This window comes from Delphinapterus leucas, chromosome 2, assembly GCF_059928025.1.
Source record: "Delphinapterus leucas isolate spDelLeu-1000000601 "Yukka" chromosome 2, BTC_Dleu_Yukka2, whole genome shotgun sequence".
In the NCBI taxonomy this organism is placed as follows: Eukaryota; Metazoa; Chordata; class Mammalia; order Artiodactyla; family Monodontidae; genus Delphinapterus; species Delphinapterus leucas.
Genome location: NC_143130.1, coordinates 137,488,771 through 137,512,792, shown reverse-complemented (window position 1 = coordinate 137,512,792; position 24,022 = coordinate 137,488,771). Strand labels below are relative to the sequence as shown.

The following is a 24,022-nucleotide window of genomic DNA, read 5'->3' as shown; positions in this document are numbered from 1 at the left end:
AAACAAAGAGAAGAGGAAAGTCAACAGCAAGAAGCAAGCATACCTCCATCATCGGGAACAGGGCTGGGGCGGTTTGTTAGGGAACATGGAAGCCACAATCTCCCTCTCCACTCACTCTCTGGTGTGTGCCAGCCTCGGTGCTGGGCAGGAGGGCACCACAGCATGTGGAGAGGCAGACAGTTTTGCTGGCTCCCACTTGCTCCTCAGGCCAAAGTCCAGGCAGAACTTGGCCTTGCAGGGTTCCTGTCATCCTGCCAAGCCTCGGCACTCCAGGGACACTGCTAGGAGAATGCCAGCCAAAACGTGCAGAAGTCACCTCCTTCAAATCCTCTTCCATGTCGGGGGTTAGACTAAAGGATACCCCTTCTGTCAGATCTTATGGTGTTTGTGTATTAGCCAAGGAGAAGTAAGAGAAAGGAAAAGAAAGCAACTTGTTTAACCTCACACAGTAGAAAGGAAAGAATTCTTCAAAAAGCAGTTGATCTGGGAATGGAGCCCAACATCCCAAAATCTCAGCTCAGTTTGCTCTTTTTTCATTCACTGCTGGTTTTTTGGAAATTTAAATGATTATGATCCTGTCTACTGTGGGCCATCATATCATTGCTTTCTCAAACAGAGAGTGGTCCAAAGCCACTGATGCACAAATACAGAATAATCTGTGTACCATCAGACGACAGTCAATATGCAAAGCATATTCAGGCATATGCTGAATATGTGTGTCCACATTATAGACACATTTAAAATGCAGGTATTTTCAAAAAGAGGCCCTTATTTTCCATTCTTAAGGCCATAAATAGGAAATATTACTCCAACACCAGATGTGTATGTAGATGCTGTAATAATATTTACATATTATTCCATATACAATATGTAGATGTTCAAAACCAATATGATCATCTCACATACGCATGCAATCTCTTTTCTGAAATAATAAAGACAGTGCATTTCCAGGGAAGGCATATATGAATTTTATTGTACTCTTTTTAAAGAAAAGTGGAAATCATCATCTTATATAATTCTTTCAAATGGATCAACTTAGACAATTTATCAATGCTTCCTTAAATTTTTACACCACACTGCACTCCAACAGGTTTTTGTTTTAAGGTAAACCAGGTTTTTGGTTCTTCCCTGTGGAGAAGTTACTTTCAAGTCAGTGAAAGTTCTTGGCCCATGATTAAAAGTCTTTGCCAATTAGTACTCAACAACTTCAATTCATTTTTTTCTGGTTCAAGATGAGTAGGAGCCTAATAAGGCTGTGATAAAAGGGCAAAAGGCACCGAGAGCCAAAAGCGGATTAATGAGCTCCTCCATTTATTTGTCTTCCTAACAGCTGAACTGTTACAACTATTGACACTCTTCAAAAGGTTCCGCTCTGAACCCCGTCCAGGCACTGCAGGCTCCAATGGACATCTTCAAATCCAGAGAATGGAGGGGCAAGAGCTTCCCCTGTGTGATGCCAAAACCAACAAAGCCCCATGGATCAGGTAATGAAACTTCAGCTTTTCCCCCTTTGAGATTTATTTACTGGCAGCTGACAAGGGGCAAATTCAGCTCGAATTGTGCAGTCAAGGCCCTGTCAAGCTTTTAGAGGCACCCTTGTCTTGAAGCACCTTCATGACTGGCATTTCACTCAAAAGCCCTCGGCACTGGTCCTTAACAGCTTATGACATCACAAAGGACACTCCAGACAGATGCCTACATGGCATCCTGCAGCATTTTAAAAGAGAATTAGTGGTTTTAATTATGGTCGTAGTATGAAAGGGAACCATGCAAGCTCCACAGGAGACCTTTGATCAGACCCTTTTGCTAGTACAATGCCACGGAACTGTGACTATTCCTGGTAAGGGGCCTTTTCTTGCTGAATGACTCACCAGTGATCTTTGAATGCAGACAAGCTTCTAGCCCTCCCTCTTCATTAGTGAGCATTTCTATACAGGGGCCTATATAGTTCTTGGAGTCTAGGAGCTATACAATTGGGGGGAAAAGAATCCCTATAGATTCAGGCCTCTACTTAGGAAGTGCTGAAGGACTCTGAGTGACTTTATTCATTAAAACAGGTTGCTATTAATTAACTGTCATAATAAAATAAAGAACTATTATTTGCATTTCTTACTATGTTCTCTTTAGTAATATGTATAAAAGATGCTTGTAACAGAAATGAATTTATTGAACCACTTCCCCACACCCCCCGAGCCCCTGCCCTTTTTTTTTTTTTTGGCATTTTGGCAGCAGGACTAATTATTGGGCCCAGATTTATGAGCCCAAATGGAAGTAAAACATGAATATAAAATTAATTAAGGAAAGACAAAATCCTTTTTACTTGCCAATCAGTTTAAGCAACTGAAAAAAAAAGCAAACAACAATTAGCTTAATTTTTTAGTGATTTCAGAGAATGATCTAAGACAATAAAACCCCAACCTTTTCAAAATACCATTTGGTTGGTATTTAGTTTGAAGTGTGAGATTATGTAACAACCACAGCTACTCAAAAAAAAAAAAAACCAACAGTATTCTAGTATTCTAACTTGAAGCATAACAAGATTCATTCTTAAAAAAAATGATTTCACTTCTCGAAAACAAAGAATGTCTTTGGTATGGTATTAATGTTTGAAGAATTTAATTTCAATCCCAATCCCAATAAGCAGGGCCTTTAAGATTCATGGTCAATATTTTAAGTATATGAAAACAGTTCATTCTCTTCTAGAATCTCATCAAGCAACTCATTTGGTGCAAGACTGTGGAAGTAGGAAGATTTTTCAAAATATTCTCGCTGAAATGCTAATTCAGTAACATGGGCTAAATAGAATTTGCATAAATAGCACATCTCGGTCTCTAACCACCCCCCCGAAACAGTACGGCTGCACCATGTACTTATATCTGGGAGATGACTTAGGCCCCCATTTTTTTATGCTGTTTCTTTTCTTGGATGAAAAACTTTTAGATTTTGGAAGCCAAACGCCAAGCAGGTTTTTCACAGTTTGCTGTCTCAGCCATTTTTCATATTTCTCAGACTTTGCAGTTCTTTTCTTAGGTGTTTTAGAGCAACTGAAATATCGGCCAGCTGTGGATCATTCTGGGCCTTCTGAGTGTAGAGACGGAAGTGTTTGATGGTTTCAGATAACAAGACTTCAGGGTCTGCACCTCTTTCCCGAAGGCGCAGCATCCGTTCACAGGCGATGGCATAGTTCTTATGCCAGTTCACTGGATGTTCCTTTCGTAAATAGACAATCTCCTTATAAAGCTGGAAGACAGCAAAAATGTTGGTATTCCATTGTTATCCCTTGACTTTTTTCAAAAAAAAAAACAAAACACAGAGAAATTAACACAAGAAAAAAAAATCCAACCAGCCTACAGTAAAAATCTAATTGTTGCTAGGCCATGCAGAAAATGCAAGGATGTTACTATAATTATTACAGTAGCAGGAGGCAAATGTGCTTCATCTAAAACTGCTTCTGGGGTTTTTTGGATGTTGCAGAGGGAACCTAAGACACACTGTGTCAGGACAAAATGCTGTTCCTCCAGAAAGATGTTCTGAGAAAGGGATTTAGTTCTAATTCATGGAAAGCTATTTACTCAACAGGCAGAAAGGATGAAACTCTAAATTTAGCTATAGGAGAAAAAGATAGCTTTCTTTAGAAAACTGCACGGAAAAAGAACTTGAAGAAATTTAAATTTTGTCCCTCATTTTTACATAAATTTCTCTCTATATTATAAACAACAGTAATAACAATAGCGACAATAAAACACATCAAACAAATCCAGCATCAAACAGACTGGGCATAATAGAATTTAAGAGACATCCTTAAAGTGAGATATTGAAAATCTTCACAGTGTCCTAAAATTACAATTTTCATAGTTAAAACTTTGCCCACAGGAATTCAGAGTTTTGTTTTTCAATATCAGAGATAGTATTAATTGGATAGAGTTAGAATCTTTAATATTGATTTTTCCAGAGGAAAAACATCAAAATTTAACAAATAAACCAAAAAGTAGATGCAAATCTACAAAACAGAATATTATACTTGCATATGTGGGAATTTCACAGCCTTCTTGGGGATTATCAAATTGGAGTCAGATCCACAGGCACTTGAGTTAACCAGTAGCCTCCATGAGAGCACAGGACAAGCAATGGTGCTTTCTCCAGGGACAAGGGCTTTCTGAATTAGAACTATACTCATTACATCATCCAGTTGAAAGGGACCCAATTATATTATCTATTTCCCCAACCCCTACTCCAGAGCAGACAAATGCCTACCTAATCTGTTTCAAAACAACATCCCCATAAAAAAGTCCCCAATCCGTATGTGATATGTCATTTTGATATTTAATAACCCTCAGGCCTCAAGCTGCCTTTTAAAGCTATTTTCCCCTTAGTTCTCTTCACTCCATAAAATAGGAGAGTCACCTCGCACTTTCATAGACATCAAAGCTATTAAGTCAGCCTCCTACCCGTTTATTTTCTTGGTAAAATATTCAAAGCTTCTCTACCTTTCCTCATAGTTTTTTGGCTTTTTTTTTTCCCTATCCCTTGCTCCTCTTCCCAAGCCTCCCTCTGATGAGCGACATCTGTAAACTGCATGGCAGGCTGCCCGGAACAAAGTAGGTGCTCAGGAACTGCTCAGGTTCTTTTCTTCCCCAAGTTTTCAAAATCCTGATAAGGTTCTGGAGTGCAAGACAGACGCTAGCACTTCATTTCCCAATGGCTCAAGAGAATAAGAGGCAGCTCATGACCTCCCTGCTTCAGTCTGCAGACAGAACAACTACGCTACCCTTTTCTAGAACATCGACTCATTCTGGATGGCCCATTAGGCCACATGTGCTGTATCTTAAGAAGCTAAGAGTCATTTCTCATCATGTGGAATTACATTTCCCCCTCTAGGCGTGTATCACTGTGACATTAGTGTTAGTGGAACGTATTCTGTCTTGCGGGGGAAATCTTCAATGTATCAGATGTATTCCTAAAGATAACAAAGATCATTCTTGCTCTCCCACTACACCTGAACTTAATGTCCTGTATAAGCTATTGAGCAGGATAATTTAATAATAACAAAAATATCTTTTATAGCTAACAAGACTGTTCTTGAAAAACCTGTACTAGGGGCTGATTTGTGTTGACCCATGGAGTACTTGGCCTCATTCGTCTTGCAAATGGTGTCACACATCTGGAGACATATGTGAAGGAGATACCTATAGACTGCTACAGACTTGTGTTCACTGAACAGAGTAATGCTTACAGGCCCAAAGGGACAATAAATCCATGAATTAGCTTCAGTGGTGGCCTAACAACTGACCATGGAACAGATCACTGATGAGAATATAAAATATTAGTTAAGTCTCAGATTTCTCCCAACTAAATACTACTTGTTTTTCACAGAATTATACAGGGTATTAGAGATGAACCGGATATGACCAGGATATGAGAGATAATCTATAAAGTTTACAGTCCACTTTTTTTTTAAAAGAAAAAATAGAGGTCTGGAAAGGTTAACTGGCTCACAGTTGACTGTGAATGGTGGAGCAGGCCTTGAACCTGGACCTCCTGACTGCCAGACAGAACTCCAGCATGCCGCTTCCTATAACTAGTCCCTGGCTGTCCTTGAGTGGGCACCTAGGAGGTTTCCACCTTTGTCCCTGTGGTTCCGTCGTTACGGACTGTCCGCCCTCCCCCACTTTCTCGCTACCCTGCCCCACATGTGCCTGGCCAGTTCCTTCTGATCTTTCAGGATGACACTGCGGTGACATCTCCTCTAGAAGCCTTCCCTCCCTTCCTCACCAGCCCCTCCCCAGAAGGCTGTGCTCATGTGCTGCTCTCTGCTCCCACTGCACCTCTGCAAACCTCTCGTAACTCTCACGACTGAATTAACTGAGGACCTTATCTTCCACCTCTCTCTCTAGCTTGTGCCTCTTTGACAGCAGGGAATATTCCTGATTGTCTCCATCACAGTATTTGGTACAGACTGGGTGCTCCATAAATGCTCCGTGAGTGAATGAATAAATGAATAAACAATGGACCAATGAGCACAAAATTGAGGAGTAAAATCTGTCATACCAATTGGACATCATGCAATTTTGACTCAGCACCAAACAAATGCCCTGGCTGAGTAGATCTACAGCAGCCCAGAGACAGCAGAAATACCTCCTCACTTGCTTAGACATACAGCTCCTGGGCTCTGTTCTTATTGGCCTTCGCCAGGATGTCTATTTCCTACACAGCAGGCTCCAAGACTATCTCTGAAGGTGATGAACAGCCCAGTGCTATAAATCTCAGAAAAGCAGGGACTTGTTAACATAGTGCTACAGCAAAGCAGGCCTCTGCTCTGGACTCCCCTTGCCATCACAGAGGACCAGCTAAGCAAGAGCCTCAGTGTGGCTGGATGTGAAGGCTGTTTGGTTTCCTGGGGCCACATCAGAAGACAGAGCCACTCTCCATGACCCTTTATCTCTCTCATAAAATCCCAACCAGGGCTTCCCTGGTGGCACAGTGGTTAAGAATCCGCCTGCCAATGCAGGGGATACGGGTTCAAGCCCTGGTTCAGGAAGATCCCACATGCCCCAGAGCAACTAAGCCCGTGTATCACAACTACTAAGCCTGCGCTCTAGAGCCCGCGAGCCACAACCACTGAGCCCGAGTGCCACAGCTACTGAAGCCCGTGCGCCTTAGAGCCCGTGCTCCACAACGAGAAGCCACCACAATGAGAAGCCTGTGCACTGCAACGAAGAGTAGCCTCCGCTCGCCGCAACTAGAGAAAGCCTGTGCACAGCAACGAAGACCCAACGCAGCCAAAAATAAATAAATAAAAATAAATAAATAAAAATAAATAAATAAAAATTAATTAATTAAAAAAAAAAGAAATCCCAATCAGCCACGGCCCGATCATTTCAAGTGCAGCCAGGGTCATGATTTTGCGTAGAGGGCAACCCATCAAAACTTGTTTCTTTTTTTAAATAAAGCCATCATATTAGTTTCCTATTGCTGTTGTAACTAATCACCACAAATGTAGTGGCTTGAAACAATATAAATGTATTATCGAATACTCCTAGGGGTCAAAAGTCATAAAAATGAAGGTTTTTGTAAAATCAGCAGGGCTGTGTTCCTTCTGGAGGCTCTGGAATCTATTTCTTTGCCCTTTCCAGCTTCCAGAGGCTGCCTGCACTCCCAAACTTGTGGCCCCTTCCTCCATCTTCCAGGCCGTACGTGTGGCAATCTTTTAAGTCTTTCTCTCTGACCTCTGCTTGCAATGCCACATCTCCTTCTCTGACTCTGACCTTCCTGCCTCCTTCTTCTAAGGACCCTTGTGATTACGTTGGGCCCACCCGGATAATCCAGGATAATCTCCCCACCGCAAGATCCTTAATCACATCTGCAAAGTGCCCTTTGCCATGTAAGGCCATGTATTCATAGGTTCTGGAGATTAGGACATGAACTTCTTTCATTAATCTGCGGACCACAGCCACTTTAGATATTATTTGTGATACACATGACTATTTTTCCATTTATACTGCTTTATAATGTCAAATAAAGCTGGAAACAGAAAAGTAAAAACTCTGCTGTGATCCCAAACAGCCATCCCAAACTTTCTCCATCCCAAACAGCCACCACCCTCCCACCAAATAAATTTATATATGTAAAAGTACAACATACGTCATACGCGTGAGTGTAGAGCTGAGCTTTCACATTTGAAGGCAAACTTGCAGTTTCTGCCAGGTTAAAGATGAAGAACGGTGTTTTCATCCTGGGAGTGGGAGGGTGTTCATGTCAATTTTACATTCAAAGCTAAATCTGCCAGACTTTTCCATTGATAAGGAACATACAAAACCATTTATTGTATTCTTTTCACTTCTCTCGTATTAATGGTTTACTCTGAACCAACGGTAATCCTCCCCCGCCATCCCAAGACACTGCACTCACACCTAGTGCCAAATCTTAGAAAAAAGCTTATGTTCATCATCCCTACTGTACATCATCTTCCCTCCAGATGTACATTTCATTATGCAAGAGCAGCTAGGAGGCGGAGACTTGCTGAGTTTGTCAGCATATCCCTGAAGGTACCCATCGCGACAGTTCATGCCATGTGTGACCACTTCTTCAAAGATGGCTGGACTCTTTGACCACATGAACTCATCCAAATTGTAGTCAGCACACCAATTAAATCAATACCTACCTGAATAATGACCTGCTTTCTTCTTTTATGTGATTTCTCCCCCAGCTTTCCCGCATTCAATCACAGTGAGGAATTGTGGAGACATTCGGTGTATCTTTGATTAGTTCTTCAAAGCGACTATTTGTTCCTATAACTGGGCTGATAACTTGCAATATGCAATTTGCTGACTTTTTCAAAAACACTACTGCAAAAACTGTATCTTTTTTGTAATTGTTGTTTTGTCAAGAACCATTTCTTAGCAATTTTTTTTTTTAAGATTTTTTTAATGTGGACCGCTTTCAAAGTCTTTATTGCATCTGTCACAACGTTGCCCCTGCTTTATGCTTTGGCCCTTTGGCCGCGAGGCATGCGGGATCCCAGCTCCCCAACCAGGGATCGAACCCGCACCCCCCGCACCAGAAGGCAAAGCCCCAGCCACTGGACCACCAGGGAAGTCCCTCTTGACAATTTTTTTAAAAAACCTCTTTAAATGTATGTAAGCCCTTTACACCCTAACTCAATTCTTGGTGCAAAGCACAGTCCCTGGCCCAGAGTGGGCATCAACGCATTTTTACTGGAGGAAGCACTTCATACTTGGTACCCCTGTCTGCATCACTTAAGACTTTTACATTAATATTTAGGCCAAAGTCTGTTAGTGTTAGATGTTTTGAGTATTTTAAAAGAATGACAGGAACGCAGAGAGTCAAGAGCATCACCATGAAGTGTTTGTTCCACACAGGAACAACAGGAAAGTACAGTATCTATGAATAGTCAGATCTCTTTGAACATGTCTGTCTGTTCCACTAGACTGAGCTCCGTGCGAGTAGGAACTGTGTCATATTCATATGTGTAGCTTCCATGCCTAGCACAGTGCCTGGTCTCTAGGAAGTTTTCAATAAGTGCTTAAATAATTAACTAGCACATTACACATGGAGACAGGGTTGTAATTATCAACTTCTCCTCAATCAATTACACTCACTTTGGTTTAGTTGAGATAGGAGAGCATAGGAATTAGGAATGTTCCAGAGTCAGACAGATGTGAGTTTTGGACTCTATTGGTAGAACTATGTGGCCTTGGACAAGTAACCTCTCTACCTCCGGTTTGTTCTTTTGTAAAACGGGGATAATAATAACTTCTTCACAGGTTATCGTGAGGATGAAATGAGATTATGCATGGGTAATGATTAGTACAATGCCTCAAACAAAATAATTGCTCATAAGTATTATTTTTATGATCCCCACGCACCACTACTCCCCAGGTGAAAAGCGCCAGAGGCTCTTCTGCTGCATTACAGACTGCAAACACACACGTGTACATTATTCACCTGGCTTGCCACATCTCTTCATTGGCCACAGATTCCCAGGAAGATGGAGCAAACCTGCAGTTACAAGAAAACGGTAACATGTTTCTGCTAGCTACCTTTATTGCTGTGGACATGTAATTCTTGTTTTATAATCTTACAGGGCAAATAAAATAGGCTGCATCCTGAAGTACTGATAGAGACCAAAATAACAAACTTATTCTCCTAGAAAAATTTGATCATTAGGAATTTGAGATTTGGGTAAATGTATTCTTAATCTGCATAACGAGCCCCAGTGCCTCATGGGGGCAAACTAAAGATTAGTGGGAAGAGGCTGGAGGCATTTGGGGAGCCAGCTGTTCCTAAGAACTGTCAGGTGGGCGATGGGGCAAGGGTGAGGGCTGGGTCACTCTATGGACACAGCTAAGAGCCACTGAGCTGTAAAGAGAGGGGACTCCTGGCTTGGATAAATCATTGCTGGAGCTAGGATGCTGCTCCAAAAACACTGGCTGAACCATTTGCTGATTTTTTTTCACTTAATTAAAATTTCTTTTATTATGTATCTATTTTGACAGAATGGAGATAATGAGTGATGCCATGTACCTGTACTGTTGTTAGCTGTTTGGAGAACAGGTGATTTTCTAACTTTTCCTCACAATGGTCACAGAGTACTTTTTTTTTGGCCGCACTGTGCAGCTTGTGGGATCTTAGTTCTCTGACCAGGGATTGAACCTGGGCCACGGCAGTGAAAGTGCTGAGTCCTAACGACTTGACTGCCAGGGAATTCCCGTCACAGAGTACTCTGAGGTAGAACTACTTATCCAGCTCTCGCTGGTGCACAGCAATGTGGTCTATTTGCTCATATTGACTCAAAAAACTTTGGTACCATTTGTTCATATGATCTTGACTGTTGTTCTTAAATTATAAGCAATAATTATCTAATCCTTGAATAATTCATAATTTAAAAAACAGGCAATGGAGACACCTATCTTCAGATGGTGACTCATCTTCCATATGGGAGAGAGTCAAGTCTAGGTAGAAATGCTTCCAGGAAGACTAATCATGCCCAAAACGACAGACCAAGGCTGATGACAAACAACTGAAGAAAAAGTTACTCAAGTCCCAGGCTTCCCTACAGAGAAGTGATCTGCCATTCTTGAAGGAAAAAAAATATGAGTTTATGCAGGTGGAAACTATCATGGGCAACAGGGTGAGTGCCTTTTAAAGCTCTGTTGCAGTTAATAAATCTCTTCCACTTTTAGGCTCTAAGCTACAGGATGGTGGACCGTGTAGCATTACAACAGCTGGAGGTGGACGGCGGCACACGTTTAACTACTGTGGTGCCCAATCAACCACCACCGCCCTTCCTCCATCTCCAAGCCTGAGGACAAGAAATGTATGTTCTCTTTCTCTATTACAATACTCTGTGGGCAGCAAATAACAATATTAACTAGTAATAAAAAAACACAAAATACATCAAATAATTAAAAGGCATCTCAAAATTTAGTAAGTTTTTTAGGCACACAAAATGGCTATACACTGATGAAAACCATAACTGCTCTCCATACCTTCCATAGTCTTCAGTCCAGTTATAGATGTTTCTCGTAAGTTTAATCCACTCCTCAGGGTTGAATACAATCTCCGAAGAAACTAATTTGTCACAAGAACCCCATGGCCAAAGTGAATAGTTCTTTTTCCACGTTGGGTCGCCTTCATGAATTCCTATGCAAACAAATGTTTCTTTTCTATTGAAAACAGAAAAATATGCATTTTTAACTTAAAGTTCTAAATGTTAAAGTATAACTCATGAAGGGTCATTTCTGACTCTTTAAACCTTGGTTACCAATAAACCATTTGTGAACACTTTGGTTTATTTAAATCTCTCCCAAATAGATTGTTTTAAATTTACATTGAGGGACTTCCCTGGTGGTGCAGTGGTTGGGAATCCACCTGCCAGTGTAGGGAACACAGGTTCGATCCCTAGTCCGGGAATATCCCACATGCCGCGGAGCAACTAAGCCACCACTACTGAGCCTGCGATCTAGAGCCATAACTACTGAGCTCGCATGCCACAACTACTGAAGCCCGCGCGCCTAGAGCCCGTGCTCCACCACAAGAGAAGCCGCCGCAATGAGAAGCCCGCGCATCGCAACGAAGAGTAGCCCCCGCTCGCTGCAACTAGAGAAAGCCCGTGCACAGCAACAAAGACCCAATGCAGCCAAAAATAAATTTACATTGATATTAGTGCAAAAAATGCTGTTTGGGAGGTTGAGGCGAAGCACACAGACATAAATGATAAAACTACCGTTTGTGACATTGTAAGAAATCACTTGGGGATAAGCACTGTTACAAGGAACGCTTCTGTGGTTCTGTCTCATGTGTAAATATACATATTATTTGATACCTTTAAAATTTTATAGGTGGAAATATGTCTTCATAGTAGTAGTAGTAGTAGTACTACTACTAATCTCTCCTTCCTCAAATTTCCATTGCATTTTATTTTTAATCTCTTTTAACATTATTTTATTGAACTTGTTATCTTCATTTATAAATCTTTCTGAGAAGCCCAGAAGCATCCTGAGGATAGGCTCTCTATCTCTGAATTAATTCGAAATCCCACATAGCACGATGCATAGCTAATGCAGAATATTTGCTGAATAAAATTAATTAGATTTGACTAACTATTAGCATCTTCAAATCCTGCAAAAATTCGTAATAGAAATGGTTTAAATAAGCTTGGCTCAAAAACATTATAATTGACTGGTTCTATTCCAATTTTTGGTGTATACCTTAACAGCTATTACCAAGTAGAAAAAAAAAGGAGCATATTAGGAGCAATTACTTGAAAGTAAAAACTTCATGAACTTTGAAACAAGACACTTCTGGCTTAGATTTTGGATTTTTTCCACCACGTATTACCTCTATGATTTTGGGGAAATCACTTAATTACCTGTGTCTGGTCTCCTCATCAGTGAAATTGGCATGAACTACCTTTCACAGCTGTTTAAGATTAAATGAGATATCTGACATAAAGTAAAACACAACAGAGTTCTGGTTCTAGAGAAGATGGAGTCATCGTATTCTATTCTGTCTCTCTCACTGCACACAACTATAATTTCTGAACAGAAGACCTAGAACAACTATCTGAAGACTCTGAAAAGTAAATGGTAGAAAGAAGATTGAAGGAAGAAAGCAGAATTCTTAAGTTCCACCAAATCCGCAGTGAGTTTATCCCTTTTCCCCTTCCAGGATTACCTGGCCTGGACTCAAAGGAAGCCTGAAACCCAAAAGTACATACCAAGTAAGGACAGAAAGAACTCCAAGAAAAGCCCGGCCGCCCCCCTTTTTCCTAGTCCAAAGGGCAGGAAAAGGAACTTGTACGGACTGGGGAGAGCAGAGGAAATCCCCAGGATGTTTTCCCTTCTTTCCTTCCCTGGGCACCGGGCAATACTGTGCCAGCAGCAGCACAGTTACAGCAGTGGCAGCTGGGCAGGTCCCTATAGCTCTGAGGAAGGGGAACACTTCTCACTAATCAGAGGAGCTGTGGTTCCAAAGGTTGGGAGCAAATTCCTATTACTCCTCGACTGGGTGAACTTGAAGACAGATCAAGAGAAATTATACAATTTAAACAAAGAGAAAAAATATTGAGAAAAATGTACAGAGTTTAGGCACCTGTGGGACAATATCAAAAGGTCTAACATTGGTGTCATCAGAATCCCAGAAGGAGAAGAGAAAGAAGGTGGGGCAGAAAAACTACTTAAAGAAGTAATGTCAGGAAGCTTCCAAATTCTGTGAAAGACATAACCTTTCAGATTCGAGATACTCAGTAAATCCCAAGGAGGTTAAACTCAAAGAAAGTCATGCCCAGATACATCATAATCAAACTGCTGAAAACTAAAGACAAATAAAAAATCTTGAAAGCAGCCAGAGAAAAACAACACATTTCACACAAGGGAAACAATGATTTGAATAACTGCAGATTTCTCATCAGAAACCATGCATGTCAAAAGGATATAAAATAACATTGTTAAAGTGGTGGGGAAAGAAAAGAACTATCAAGCCAGAATTCCATATCCAGAAATATCCTTCAAAAATGAAGGTGAAATAAAGACATTTTCAGATACAGGAAAACTAAGAGAATTCACTGCTAACAGTCTTGCTCTAAAAGAAATGCTAAAGGACTAATTTCAGATGAAGAGAAATGATACAAGAGGGCAGCTTGGAATATGAGGATTGAAGGAAGAGCAACAGATCTGGTAAATATGTGGACAAATATTTTAGATTATCTTTTCTCTTAGATTTCAAAATATATGTATGAGGGTTGAAAACAAAAATTATCACACGTCTAATATATTTGACAACTCAAGCAAAAGTGGGGAGGTTAAAGGAACTTATATGCCACTAAGGTTTCTACAGTTCACTTGAAGTAGTAAGTAGGTTGTAAAAAGTTAAGTATGTCTGTATACTGTAATTCCAAGAGCAACCACTGAAAAAATTTACCAAGAGACATAGTAAAAATAATTTAACATGGAATACTAGAAAAAAATCAAAGTATCCCAAAGAAAGCAGGAAGGGAAACAGTGGAATGAAAAACAGAGAAACAAACAGAAAACAAATAGTAAAATGATAGATGTACATCTAAAACATATCAATATTTACATTAAATGCAAATGATCTGAATACACAATGAAAACATAGACATTGTCAGAATGGATAATAAAACAAGAGCCAAATATGTACTGTCTACAAGAAACCCACTTTAAACGTGACATAGGTGGTTAAAAGCAAAAGGATAAAAAGAGAAATACCATGAAAACACTAATCAAATTAAAACCAACCAAAAACCCAGAAGGATGTTTTTGTAAGTACAGAAAAAGGTGCAAATGCAATTCAACGAAGAAAGAATAATGTTTTCAACAAATGATATTCATATGCAATAAAAGACCTTTGTTCTAAGCAACACCCTTGCAAAGTTAACTCAAAAGGGGCCATTGATCTGAAATGTAAAGCATAAAACTATAAAACGCTTAGAAGAAAACATGAGAGAATCTTTGTGACCTGGTATTAGGCAAAGTGTTCTTAGATATGAGATCAAAAAGTATGATCTATAAAATAAAAAAATGATAGCTGGATTTCATCAAAATAAAGAAACTTTTATTTGCAAAAGACACTTTGAAGAGAACAAAAAGACTGGGAGAAAATATTTATGAATCACGTATTTGACGAAGGATTTGAATCTAGAATATACACAGAACTCTCACAACTCAATAGTAAAAAAAACAAACAATCCAGTAATCCCACTCCTAGGTATGAAAACATATTTACACACAAACGTGTACATGAACGTTTATAGCAGCTCTATTCACAAATGCCTCAAACTGGAAACAACCCAAATGTCCTTCTACAGGTGGATGGATAAACTGTAGTACATCCATACAATGGAATACTACTCAGTAACGAAAAGGAATAAACTATTGATATACAACAATAACTTGTATGGATCTCCAAGGCATTATGCTAAGTGAAATATGCTGATGTCAAAAAGTCACATACTTTATGAGTCCATTTATATGACATTCTGGAAAAGTTAAAACTATAGGAACAGAGAATAGATCAGTGGTTGTGAGAGTTAGGGCTTCGGGGACAGTATGATGACACAGGACAGCGAAAGGGAGTTTCTGGGGTCATGGAAGTGTTCTGTATCCTAATTGTTCCTACCCACTTGGCAAATTCTTACTTAGCCTTTAAGTTTCCAACATTTTATCCATACCACTATTATCATGCTTGCCAGCTGATACTATAACTTATCAGTTTCATGTTTAAGGTACCACTTGACAACTCTCTGAAAGACTGTGACAGCAGGGATCACACCCATGCATCTGCAGCTAGTATAGGTCTTGGGACATTTTGAATACCCAATATTTATTAAATAAATACTGCATGAATGCCCCTGGGAAGAATTAATTGCTTCCTCATCCATGCTCCCAGAACACTTGGCTTATACTGTCAATTAAATCATCTATTTAGTAAACACACATTGAACATTTACTGTGTCTGACACTTTACAAGGCTTTGTTAGTATAGAGCTTATGCCATCATATTATGGCCAATTGTATTCATATCTGTGTATAGATACAACTAGATTGTAGTCTTACTTAAATCTGGAACTGTCTCACTTTATTGCCTAATACAAACTGGTACATAGTATGTTCAATTAATGTTTATAAGGTTGAATTAAATAAAATTCACCAAAAAATGCTGATTTGGAGATGTTAATTGTTAACATTTTATTCCACAATAGAACAATTAAATATTACTCTCACAGCACATTTATACCTATCACCTTCATATTACTTCATGAGCCAGAGTAAACTTCAGGCTCTGAACACCAGAAGTACCACATCATTAGGTTCTTGGTAAGGGATAGTTTAACTTTTACAAAGAATTTCTGAAGTCCCCTTTATAAGAGAATAGAAATTATGAAATAAGTTTTCTTCTTCACGCTCTGGACAATCCCAAGCATTTCACGGACAGGAAAAATGTTCAACACTCTACCACTGAAGGAGTTATTTATTCTTGATCTTAACTATGAATAATTTTATGTTCTCAAGTATAGAATTCACAATTCTCATATGTTATCTCAGCCAACATAACTGTAGGTGTTTTTCTTATTTATAAAAATGGCTTATCCTTTAGAAAAAAATCCTTAAGCTATTTTTATATAGTGATTATTCCTGGAAAACATTTGCATTAAACTTAAAAGGGGGCCATGGTGTTGATCAGGGGGAAACTATAATTGCTTGCGATCTACCTGCAATGATTTCAAGTAGGCAGGCACATCTCCAATTTCTCTGAATTGTACTAAGATCTTATTTGCTATTCTTGCTAATCTGTCTTTATTTTTCTTTTACCCAGAACAATAACATTTATTTCTGCCTGGCCTCATTTATGCACAGATATTCAATTTAATTGCAGAGATAATCTCACTGGTGACAGGGAAATAGGTGTAGAAAATTGGTCTTTTGGATGAAGCACAGCTGCTACATAAACAATTTTAGAAAAGCTTAAGATTTTAGAAAAGCTATTATATGAGAAGAGTGCTTACAGTTTATTTACTTCAAGAAAATGATAAAGATTAAATGTGACCATTCCACTAGGTAATATTCCTTCCACAGGATTCCACCGGTTCCCAGGAAATTTGACGCCTGGTAAATGCTTTGCCATCTTGGGTAAATACCACTCATAAGTCATCACCTGCCAGAAAGATGAAATATGGTATCATGCTTTTAGTATGTTTCTTTAAAAAGAATCAAGTTTACCAGGGACAAGGAAAAGGTTCTAAAATGTGGAGGTACTCATTAAATATAAACATGACTGAAAAGTACATACAAATGCAACTGAGGTATGTTCACTGACTCTTCTAATGCCTTGACCTTAGGTTTCACGCCTTCAGTTGTAACTATCAGCCATCAGTAACAGCAGCAACTCGTTTCACTTACCTCCATGCATTTGCCAGACGACCCAGAAGGACCTCCTGCTCTCATGCCTAGAGAGGGTACTGAGCGTTCGGAACCAGCTTAAACACCACTGCCTCTCAGATGCCCTCCCCAGGTCCCATGCTCTTATAGCACTTTGTACCTACCTCAGTTAGCTCTTAGCCTATTCCTCACTAGACTGCAAGCTCCCACATGAAAAGGGCTGTTTTCATCTCACTGCCTCTGCGCCTATCACATTGCCTGGCACAGAATACTTCCCAAACTATGTTTGCTGGACCTGAAATGTCTTTCTGATGGCCAGACTAGACAACCTAGGCAAAATACAGAGACGTGTCATTACTCTGTTCTTTCATTCATTCATTCACTCAAAAAACAAGTATTGCTCACCTATAATGAAGAAGATATCAATCCCTGCCCTTGAGAAGCTCAATTATATGATAACCTAGGCCTCAAAATTAAAAACCCTTTGGCTAAATTATCTGAATTTATTAGTAGCTCCAAATTAATTACATAGTCTTTTGATTAAAATAAATCATTATATCAAAATTTTTTTCTTAATTCTATACTTAATATATACTTCATTCTATACTTCTATATGTACAGATTTCTTTTTTTTTTTTTAAAGAAAAGACTCCTATTTACACCTTCAAAGCTTCATTAAGTTTGGATATCATCGTTTGAGCAATTATGCTTATGTTTTTCTTGTCTATACAAGTCATTTAACTAGAAGCGACAAATTAGTTTTAATCTAAGTGTACACTGTAAATACTCAAAAAATACTTACTGAATTAGAGTTTATTACCCAATAGTTTCAGTTCTTGGGTATAGTAACATTAACTACCCACTGTGTGCTATGGCCTTACTCTTTCTAATTTAATTCTCATAATAACCTTATTATGTGAGAATAATTAAGTTATATCAGACACTGTTGATTGCCCACTCAACAGCCAATCCTTTCCAACTAACACAATCCCGGCTTTAATCAGGTAGTTCTAGTCATTCTCCTTTGCTAGTGAGTAGTTTAGGAGTGGTCAAGTGACCCAATACTGGTTAGTGGGGCCCAAGTAGAGGTCTGCTGGGGGCATCTGGGGTACATGTTACTCCCAATACAGAGAGAGAGAGAGAGAAAGAGAGAGACCCCAGGAGAAGCACTTTGCATGTGATGTTTGGAACCAGGCATCCATCAGTTCAAGAGACCTGCAGAAAAGCTGCCCCAGAACACTGTCATCATGGAACTGCTTGTATTATCAATCCTAAAACCTCCTCTCTCCAGACTACTTGTCTTATGAGATTAAAAACTCCATAGTTTAAGATACTCTTTAGTCAGGGATTTTGTTCCTTACATTCAGAAGCATCCTAACTTACTTATCTAATGATCATTTCCATTTTATAGATAAGGAAACAGAAGCTCTGAGAGGAAAAATCAATAGACCCAAGTCACACATCCAAGGAAGTGAGAGGATGAGGACTTGAATTTGGGTCTAATTAACTTTGAAATCCAAGCTTCTCAATCATAGTAGCTGTCATCCCAAATAGTATTTAAAATCATATTATGATACCATATTTTCAACAAATGATCTAGCTTTGGTCAGATGCTAGACTGAAGATCAAATTAATCATTTGTGTACATGATATAAATGCAAACTCCTTCTACAAATATGTGTAATTTTCAAATTTCCCTATATTTTCAAATCTGTTTATAGTGTTCTCAAAAAATTTTAATTATTCATTAATTGAATGAAATTTATTAAGTATTGTGCCTAATAGTTTGCTCAAACTAAATGTATTTTTTCAAGGTTAAGAATTTCTCTTTTCCTGACAACCGTTCTAAAAACACCAGAGAAAGATTTGTTCCCTTTAACTATTTATGGCTTAAACAATAAACCGTATAGTTTACATATATTTTTTTCAGTTCAAGAAGATTGTTTTAATAGACCTTGAAATTTTCACAGGTCCTCTCCAAAAATACTTTTGTCTTAAGATCAACAAAATTTACAAATAAATTCTATAGCAGAATTGTGGTTAATAATTTCTATTTTGCATGAAATGTATACCAACCTGCAGTATGACTTATTTTATAGTCAGCCTAATTTAATTTAATCCCTGGATCACTGGGAAGTGTTAATTTGAGTGGTTGAGTTAGCTGGATGTAAAAGAACAATTTAAAAATAAATTTACAACACAACATTGTCATGGTCTGTCACGTGAACTACAGACCTAGGATGCTGTTTGAATCTAATATGAAACACATTAATTCTTAGAACATTCAGTTTAAAAAGGAAAGAAGCAACTCATGACTTTTCCTATTAGTTAAAATAAATAAAAGAATGTGATATATATTTTACCTAAGAGTGATCACAGAAACTGAACCCACTCAATGTTTAAAAGAAATAGTTCTTTAAAAAACATGTTTTAAAATGATGGCTACTACTATATTCTAAGTGTATCTTTCATATACTTACTTCCTGATCCACTAATGAAATATCTGGCCTCAGTCCCTCACAATAATGCATGTAACGGAGAGAATTCCCTGGCAGATCTCCTCTGAGTAAGATAATTGCATCATGAGGCATAGAGGCTAGAAGATTCTTTGCAAACTTATCGATCACATAGTTGGTCCTTTGGTCACAAATGCTAAATAAAAGGATTACAAAATATTAAAATAGCAACACATTGTTTTAGTTTTAATAAGACTGGGCTTATTTCCTGCTCCATTCCTTTCCCATCACACAATCTACATTTAGTGCTTTAAAATATTCTAACATATCTTCTAAGAGGATGCATATATTTGAAAAGGGAACACTATTAACTGGGAAAAAAAAAAGAAGGAACTAATTGTGCAATTGAGAAAACTCAGCATACTGCTTTAATTCTGGAATTCATTATCATTTCCATAAAAAAGGGAATCAGTTAGTGGTCAATAATAAGTACTTTTTTTCCTAAAAGCATATCCAATTTCACTAAAAAGAAGTAACGTTTCTGATTCCACTTGGAGTTTAAGGTAATTTCATGTTAATTCCATTTAGCTCAAAGGAATTTTCAGAAATGCAAAAGGAAATCTGCCAGTTTCTGGCATAAATTTGCACGTTTGTCTGACTCTCTTGCACATAGAGGTTGATCCTTTCCACCACTTCCCTGGACCAAAGACTCCCTGTGTTCCTCTCCCTTCTAGACTGAGAAATCACTAGAGAATGAGACCAATGAGAAAGAAGGGAAGGAATAATTTGTTGAGATGTTTACTTCTCTCCAGGCATTATTTGCCATTGCCAACAACAGCCGTACAACTCTTTTCAGGGATGAAGTGGACTTTCTAACTTCAAAGAAAAAACTGGCATGAATTCTGAGAGCTTTCCATGAAAAAAAAAGAATACAAGAAAGGAAAAGCATCGAAAAACAGAAGCAGCAATGTCTTTCCTGTTATTATCAGGTCCATTACATGTAATGGTACTGAAAAACACAGCCTAAAGTTGAATCACTGGGTTAGCATCACAAAGCAAATGAATACTTCCGGGAACAAAATATTATCCTTGCCTTTGTAACTGATGCAACCATTTTCTACTGTGATTCCCTACATTGCAGGGCAATGCCTCACATTTTGTGCCATCCAGGAAAGTTGCTGTCTATTCCATTCACCTGGGGTAAAAAAAGAATCAAAACAAAACCAAACCACCCAGTCTGTGCAGGCATCCCTGGTGTGGAACTGGAATTGCCCTAAAGACCTGAGCCACGAGAAGACTGGGATAAAAAAGAGTGAGTGGAACTTCCCTGGTGGCACAGTGGTTAAGAATCCGCCTGCTAATGCAGGGGACACAGGTTCGAGCCCTGCTCCAGGAAGATCCCACATGCCGCGGAGCAACTAAGCCCATGTGCCACAACTACTGAAGCCCGCGCGCCTAGAGCCCGTGAGCCACAGCTACTGACCCCGCGCGCCTAGAGCCGGTGCTCCACAAGAGAAGCCACCGCAATGAGAAGCCCTCGCACCGCAATGAAGAGGAGCCCCCGCTCGCCATAACTAGAGAAAGCCTGTGCACAGCAACAAAGACCCAGTGCAGCCAAAAAAACAAATAAATAGTTAAGGTTTTTTTTTTTTAAAAAAAAGGGTGGGAAACACACTATGGGCTCGGCAAACCCTTCTTGAACTTGGAGTTGTATCTGGGACCTGCATCCCCTTCCCACAAGGCCTCCTGGTGACACAGCCTTCCTAACACCGGCTCTTCCTCAGTATTATAAAGAACATCAGTTTTTCAAGTTAAGTTGAAAGGGGGAGTGTAACCTTTTAAAGTACCAATCAAATCTCAGTGTAACAAAACTCCAATGGACTCTTCCACTTCTGTAATGTTTACTCAATACTGCCGCAAATAAATGAACTATCATCTAAACTTTTACATCTTTTATGTTAGACTGAAGTTTTCATTACAATGGTTATTAAGCAGATTTTGAAAAACACATATAATACTAATAATGCATCAGGGCTAAGAAACTTCTAGAACTTTGATTATTTAAAATACTTAATATACACTACTACAGAGAGTACAAGATAAGGGCCAAGGATTACTCAAAAGATGAAATCTTTGAAGCATAAAGTGAATTATTTTAGGGCACACAAAAAAACCCCAAATGTCTTTAGTCTCCATCTAAGTGGTATTTCAGATCATGGAATTTTAGGTACACTCCAGATTCTACAAAGTATCTCTAGGATTCCTTAGTGGAAAATATACAGAGTGTTTACATGCACCAGCCAAAACCTTGTTTGCAATGGCCTGAAACTACACATCACTCATGCTGAGATTCTTGTTCAAAAGTTTAAGAACCACTGCATTCAGACCAATCTGTCTCACTTTGAAAACTAGTGGAAGGTAAGTAAGACAAACCCCTAGAATCTAAATATCCAAATGCCTCTGGCTTGAATGCTACTTTTCATAAAAATAACCATGTGTTACCTATAATTAGAATATATTTGGTAAATTACAAAAAGAGTTGCTGAAAGCCATTCCAGACACTGAAGCCCATTGGTGTTCAGTACTCGGTTACTCTCCGAAACAAGTGCAGCCAAACCGATGCCAGCGAGGACAGCCACCACTGCATTGCTCTGCATCCAGAACCGTTCCACCTGTGAAAGAGGCATGCAAACAGTGCGTCCAGTTGACTGGTTCATGCAATCAATCAGGTATTTATATATTTTAAAAATATATTGCATGTATATAGTTGCTTATCCCTGTGTCATTTAGGTATTCTTAACTGACTTCTCCAACCTAACTCCATGTCATTTTATTTTTCAATTTTCAAGCATTCCTCCTTCCCTGTTTGACGTGTGGATCTCCCTTTTTGGATCCACACATTCTTTTCTATACTACAAACTTCATCTTGAACTCTTTATTCTAACATTCAAAGCAGAAGAGGTGGAGAAATGCTTTTGCTTAACTCCTGATGTTTCCTTCCATGTAGAGAAGCTCCACTAGTATAACACTCCTGGCCTCTCTCTACCCTCACTTATTTCTTCCTGAAGGATTGTAGGGACTGAGCTGACTGGGGAGTTTGGGAGCTGGGACTGGGCCTGCATAGCCCTCCTCTTTCCTCTCTCTTCCTCTTGGAAGTGAGCCGCCCACAGGAAGTACTTGTCCAGGGGAAGACTCTGGGATGAGGTGAGCTGGGGAGGGGAGAGGCCTGCCCTGTGCAGCACTGCCTGCGACTAGTCCATTCAGGGATGCAGGATGAGGAGACTCCCTTCCCCACAGATATTAACCACATTCTCCAATCTCAGCATTATGGGTAACAAAGGTGATTCTCCCACCCAATGTACTGGTTTATCGTGTTCTCAACTGATTCAGAACTCGGGTGCTCAAGTAAGGTATTATTCATCAGGCCTCTTGAACACACACACACACACACACACACACAAACTGTTTCAGCTGTTCAAAAAAGAGCTATCTACATTTATATAGTTTCTTCTGTAAGGAGAAGAAATACTCTAATCTCAGATATGGTAGTCAGGGAAAAACAGAAATATACTTGCTCTTTTGCACAGGCTTGGACTGGTGAGGTAAGAAATAAGGGAATGTGTTGGTAGAGCCCCTAATTACAACCCTTATTTCTTTGCTATTTTTAAAAGAAAATCCCAGGAGAAATGCAGTAGTACCTAGCACACATATAAAATGACTCACTGAAATCTACCTTACATTTATTTTTCTATTTAACTATTGTGTTAACTAAACAATGCTTCCCGCCCCCCTCCCCCCACCCCCCCAAAAAAGAAGGCTTAGCCTTACTGGTTCAATAACTTAAATTTTGATTTATAATAATGTATATACAATTTAAACTATTTCTGAGATAACTTGCTCTTCTACAAGATTCATGAAAGACAAATTTGTACATTCTTCACTAACTTTCTGGTCAAAGGATATATCTAAGTAAAACTTACCACACCCATGAAAAGTGGTTTTGAAATATCTAAATTTGCCCTCCAAGCAAAGAACAATGAATAAATGCAAAACATTCCAGTAAAAAGCCATACTAATGATGAGTTCTGTCTGTTCCTATAAAAAAAATTAAAATATGTCCAAAATTATTTATGTGACATGAATATCAATAATAATATTACACAGTTTTAAACTATGAAAAAAAAAGTTGGAACTAAAAAACTTTCCATTTTTAAGTAGGAAAAAAGAAAGATCTTAGGTTTAAAAATATGAGTTGGAATAGATAACCAAAGCATAGTAATAAACCATACACTGCACTACATATTGTCGACAGCATAATTTGGAACTATGCAGCAAAAGATACGAAGTTAAAATCTGCAGAAGAAATATAAATTACTAATCTTGTTAAGTTTAAGATGTAATTAAACATATGCAAAACAAAAGAGTAATTTCATGCATCAAAATAATAAAGATTTAAAAATGACAAATCTCAGTGCTGGTGAGAATGCAGTTGTATGAGAATATATGTTAGTACAATGTTCAAGAAAAGTTAATTTGATAATATATATCAAGAGCCTTAAAGAAAATATTCACATTCATTGACCCAGTAATTTGACATGTGGGCATAAATTTTTAAGCAAGAACCAGAAATGTGGATAAGAATTAATC

At 38.8% G+C, this 24,022-nt stretch overlaps 1 protein-coding gene across 4 annotated transcripts in view; it reads right to left on the bottom strand.

Moving 5' to 3' along the window:
- Positions 1-944: 944 nt before the first annotated feature.
- TMEM260 (transmembrane protein 260) overlaps positions 945-24,022 on the bottom strand; it is a 60,653-nt gene continuing 37,575 nt past the window's right edge. The window contains exons 9-16 of one of the 4 annotated variants that reach the window (XM_022570489.3): positions 23,356-23,470; positions 21,878-22,047; positions 19,400-19,571; positions 16,547-16,695; positions 11,010-11,186; positions 9,466-9,519; positions 7,642-7,732; positions 945-3,240 (exon numbers count right to left, since the gene is read on the bottom strand). In XM_022570489.3, the coding sequence (XP_022426197.1) occupies positions 2,986-3,240; positions 7,642-7,732; positions 9,466-9,519; positions 11,010-11,186; positions 16,547-16,695; positions 19,400-19,571; positions 21,878-22,047; positions 23,356-23,470 (1,183 nt within the window). In that variant the 3' untranslated portion in view covers positions 945-2,985. Of the gene's footprint in view, positions 3,285-7,641; positions 7,733-9,465; positions 9,520-11,009; positions 11,187-16,546; positions 16,696-19,399; positions 19,572-21,877; positions 22,048-23,355; positions 23,471-24,022 lie in introns of all 4 variants that reach the window. The other 3 variants (XM_030763409.2, XM_022570490.3, XM_089907746.1) reach the window with 3 other exon arrangements.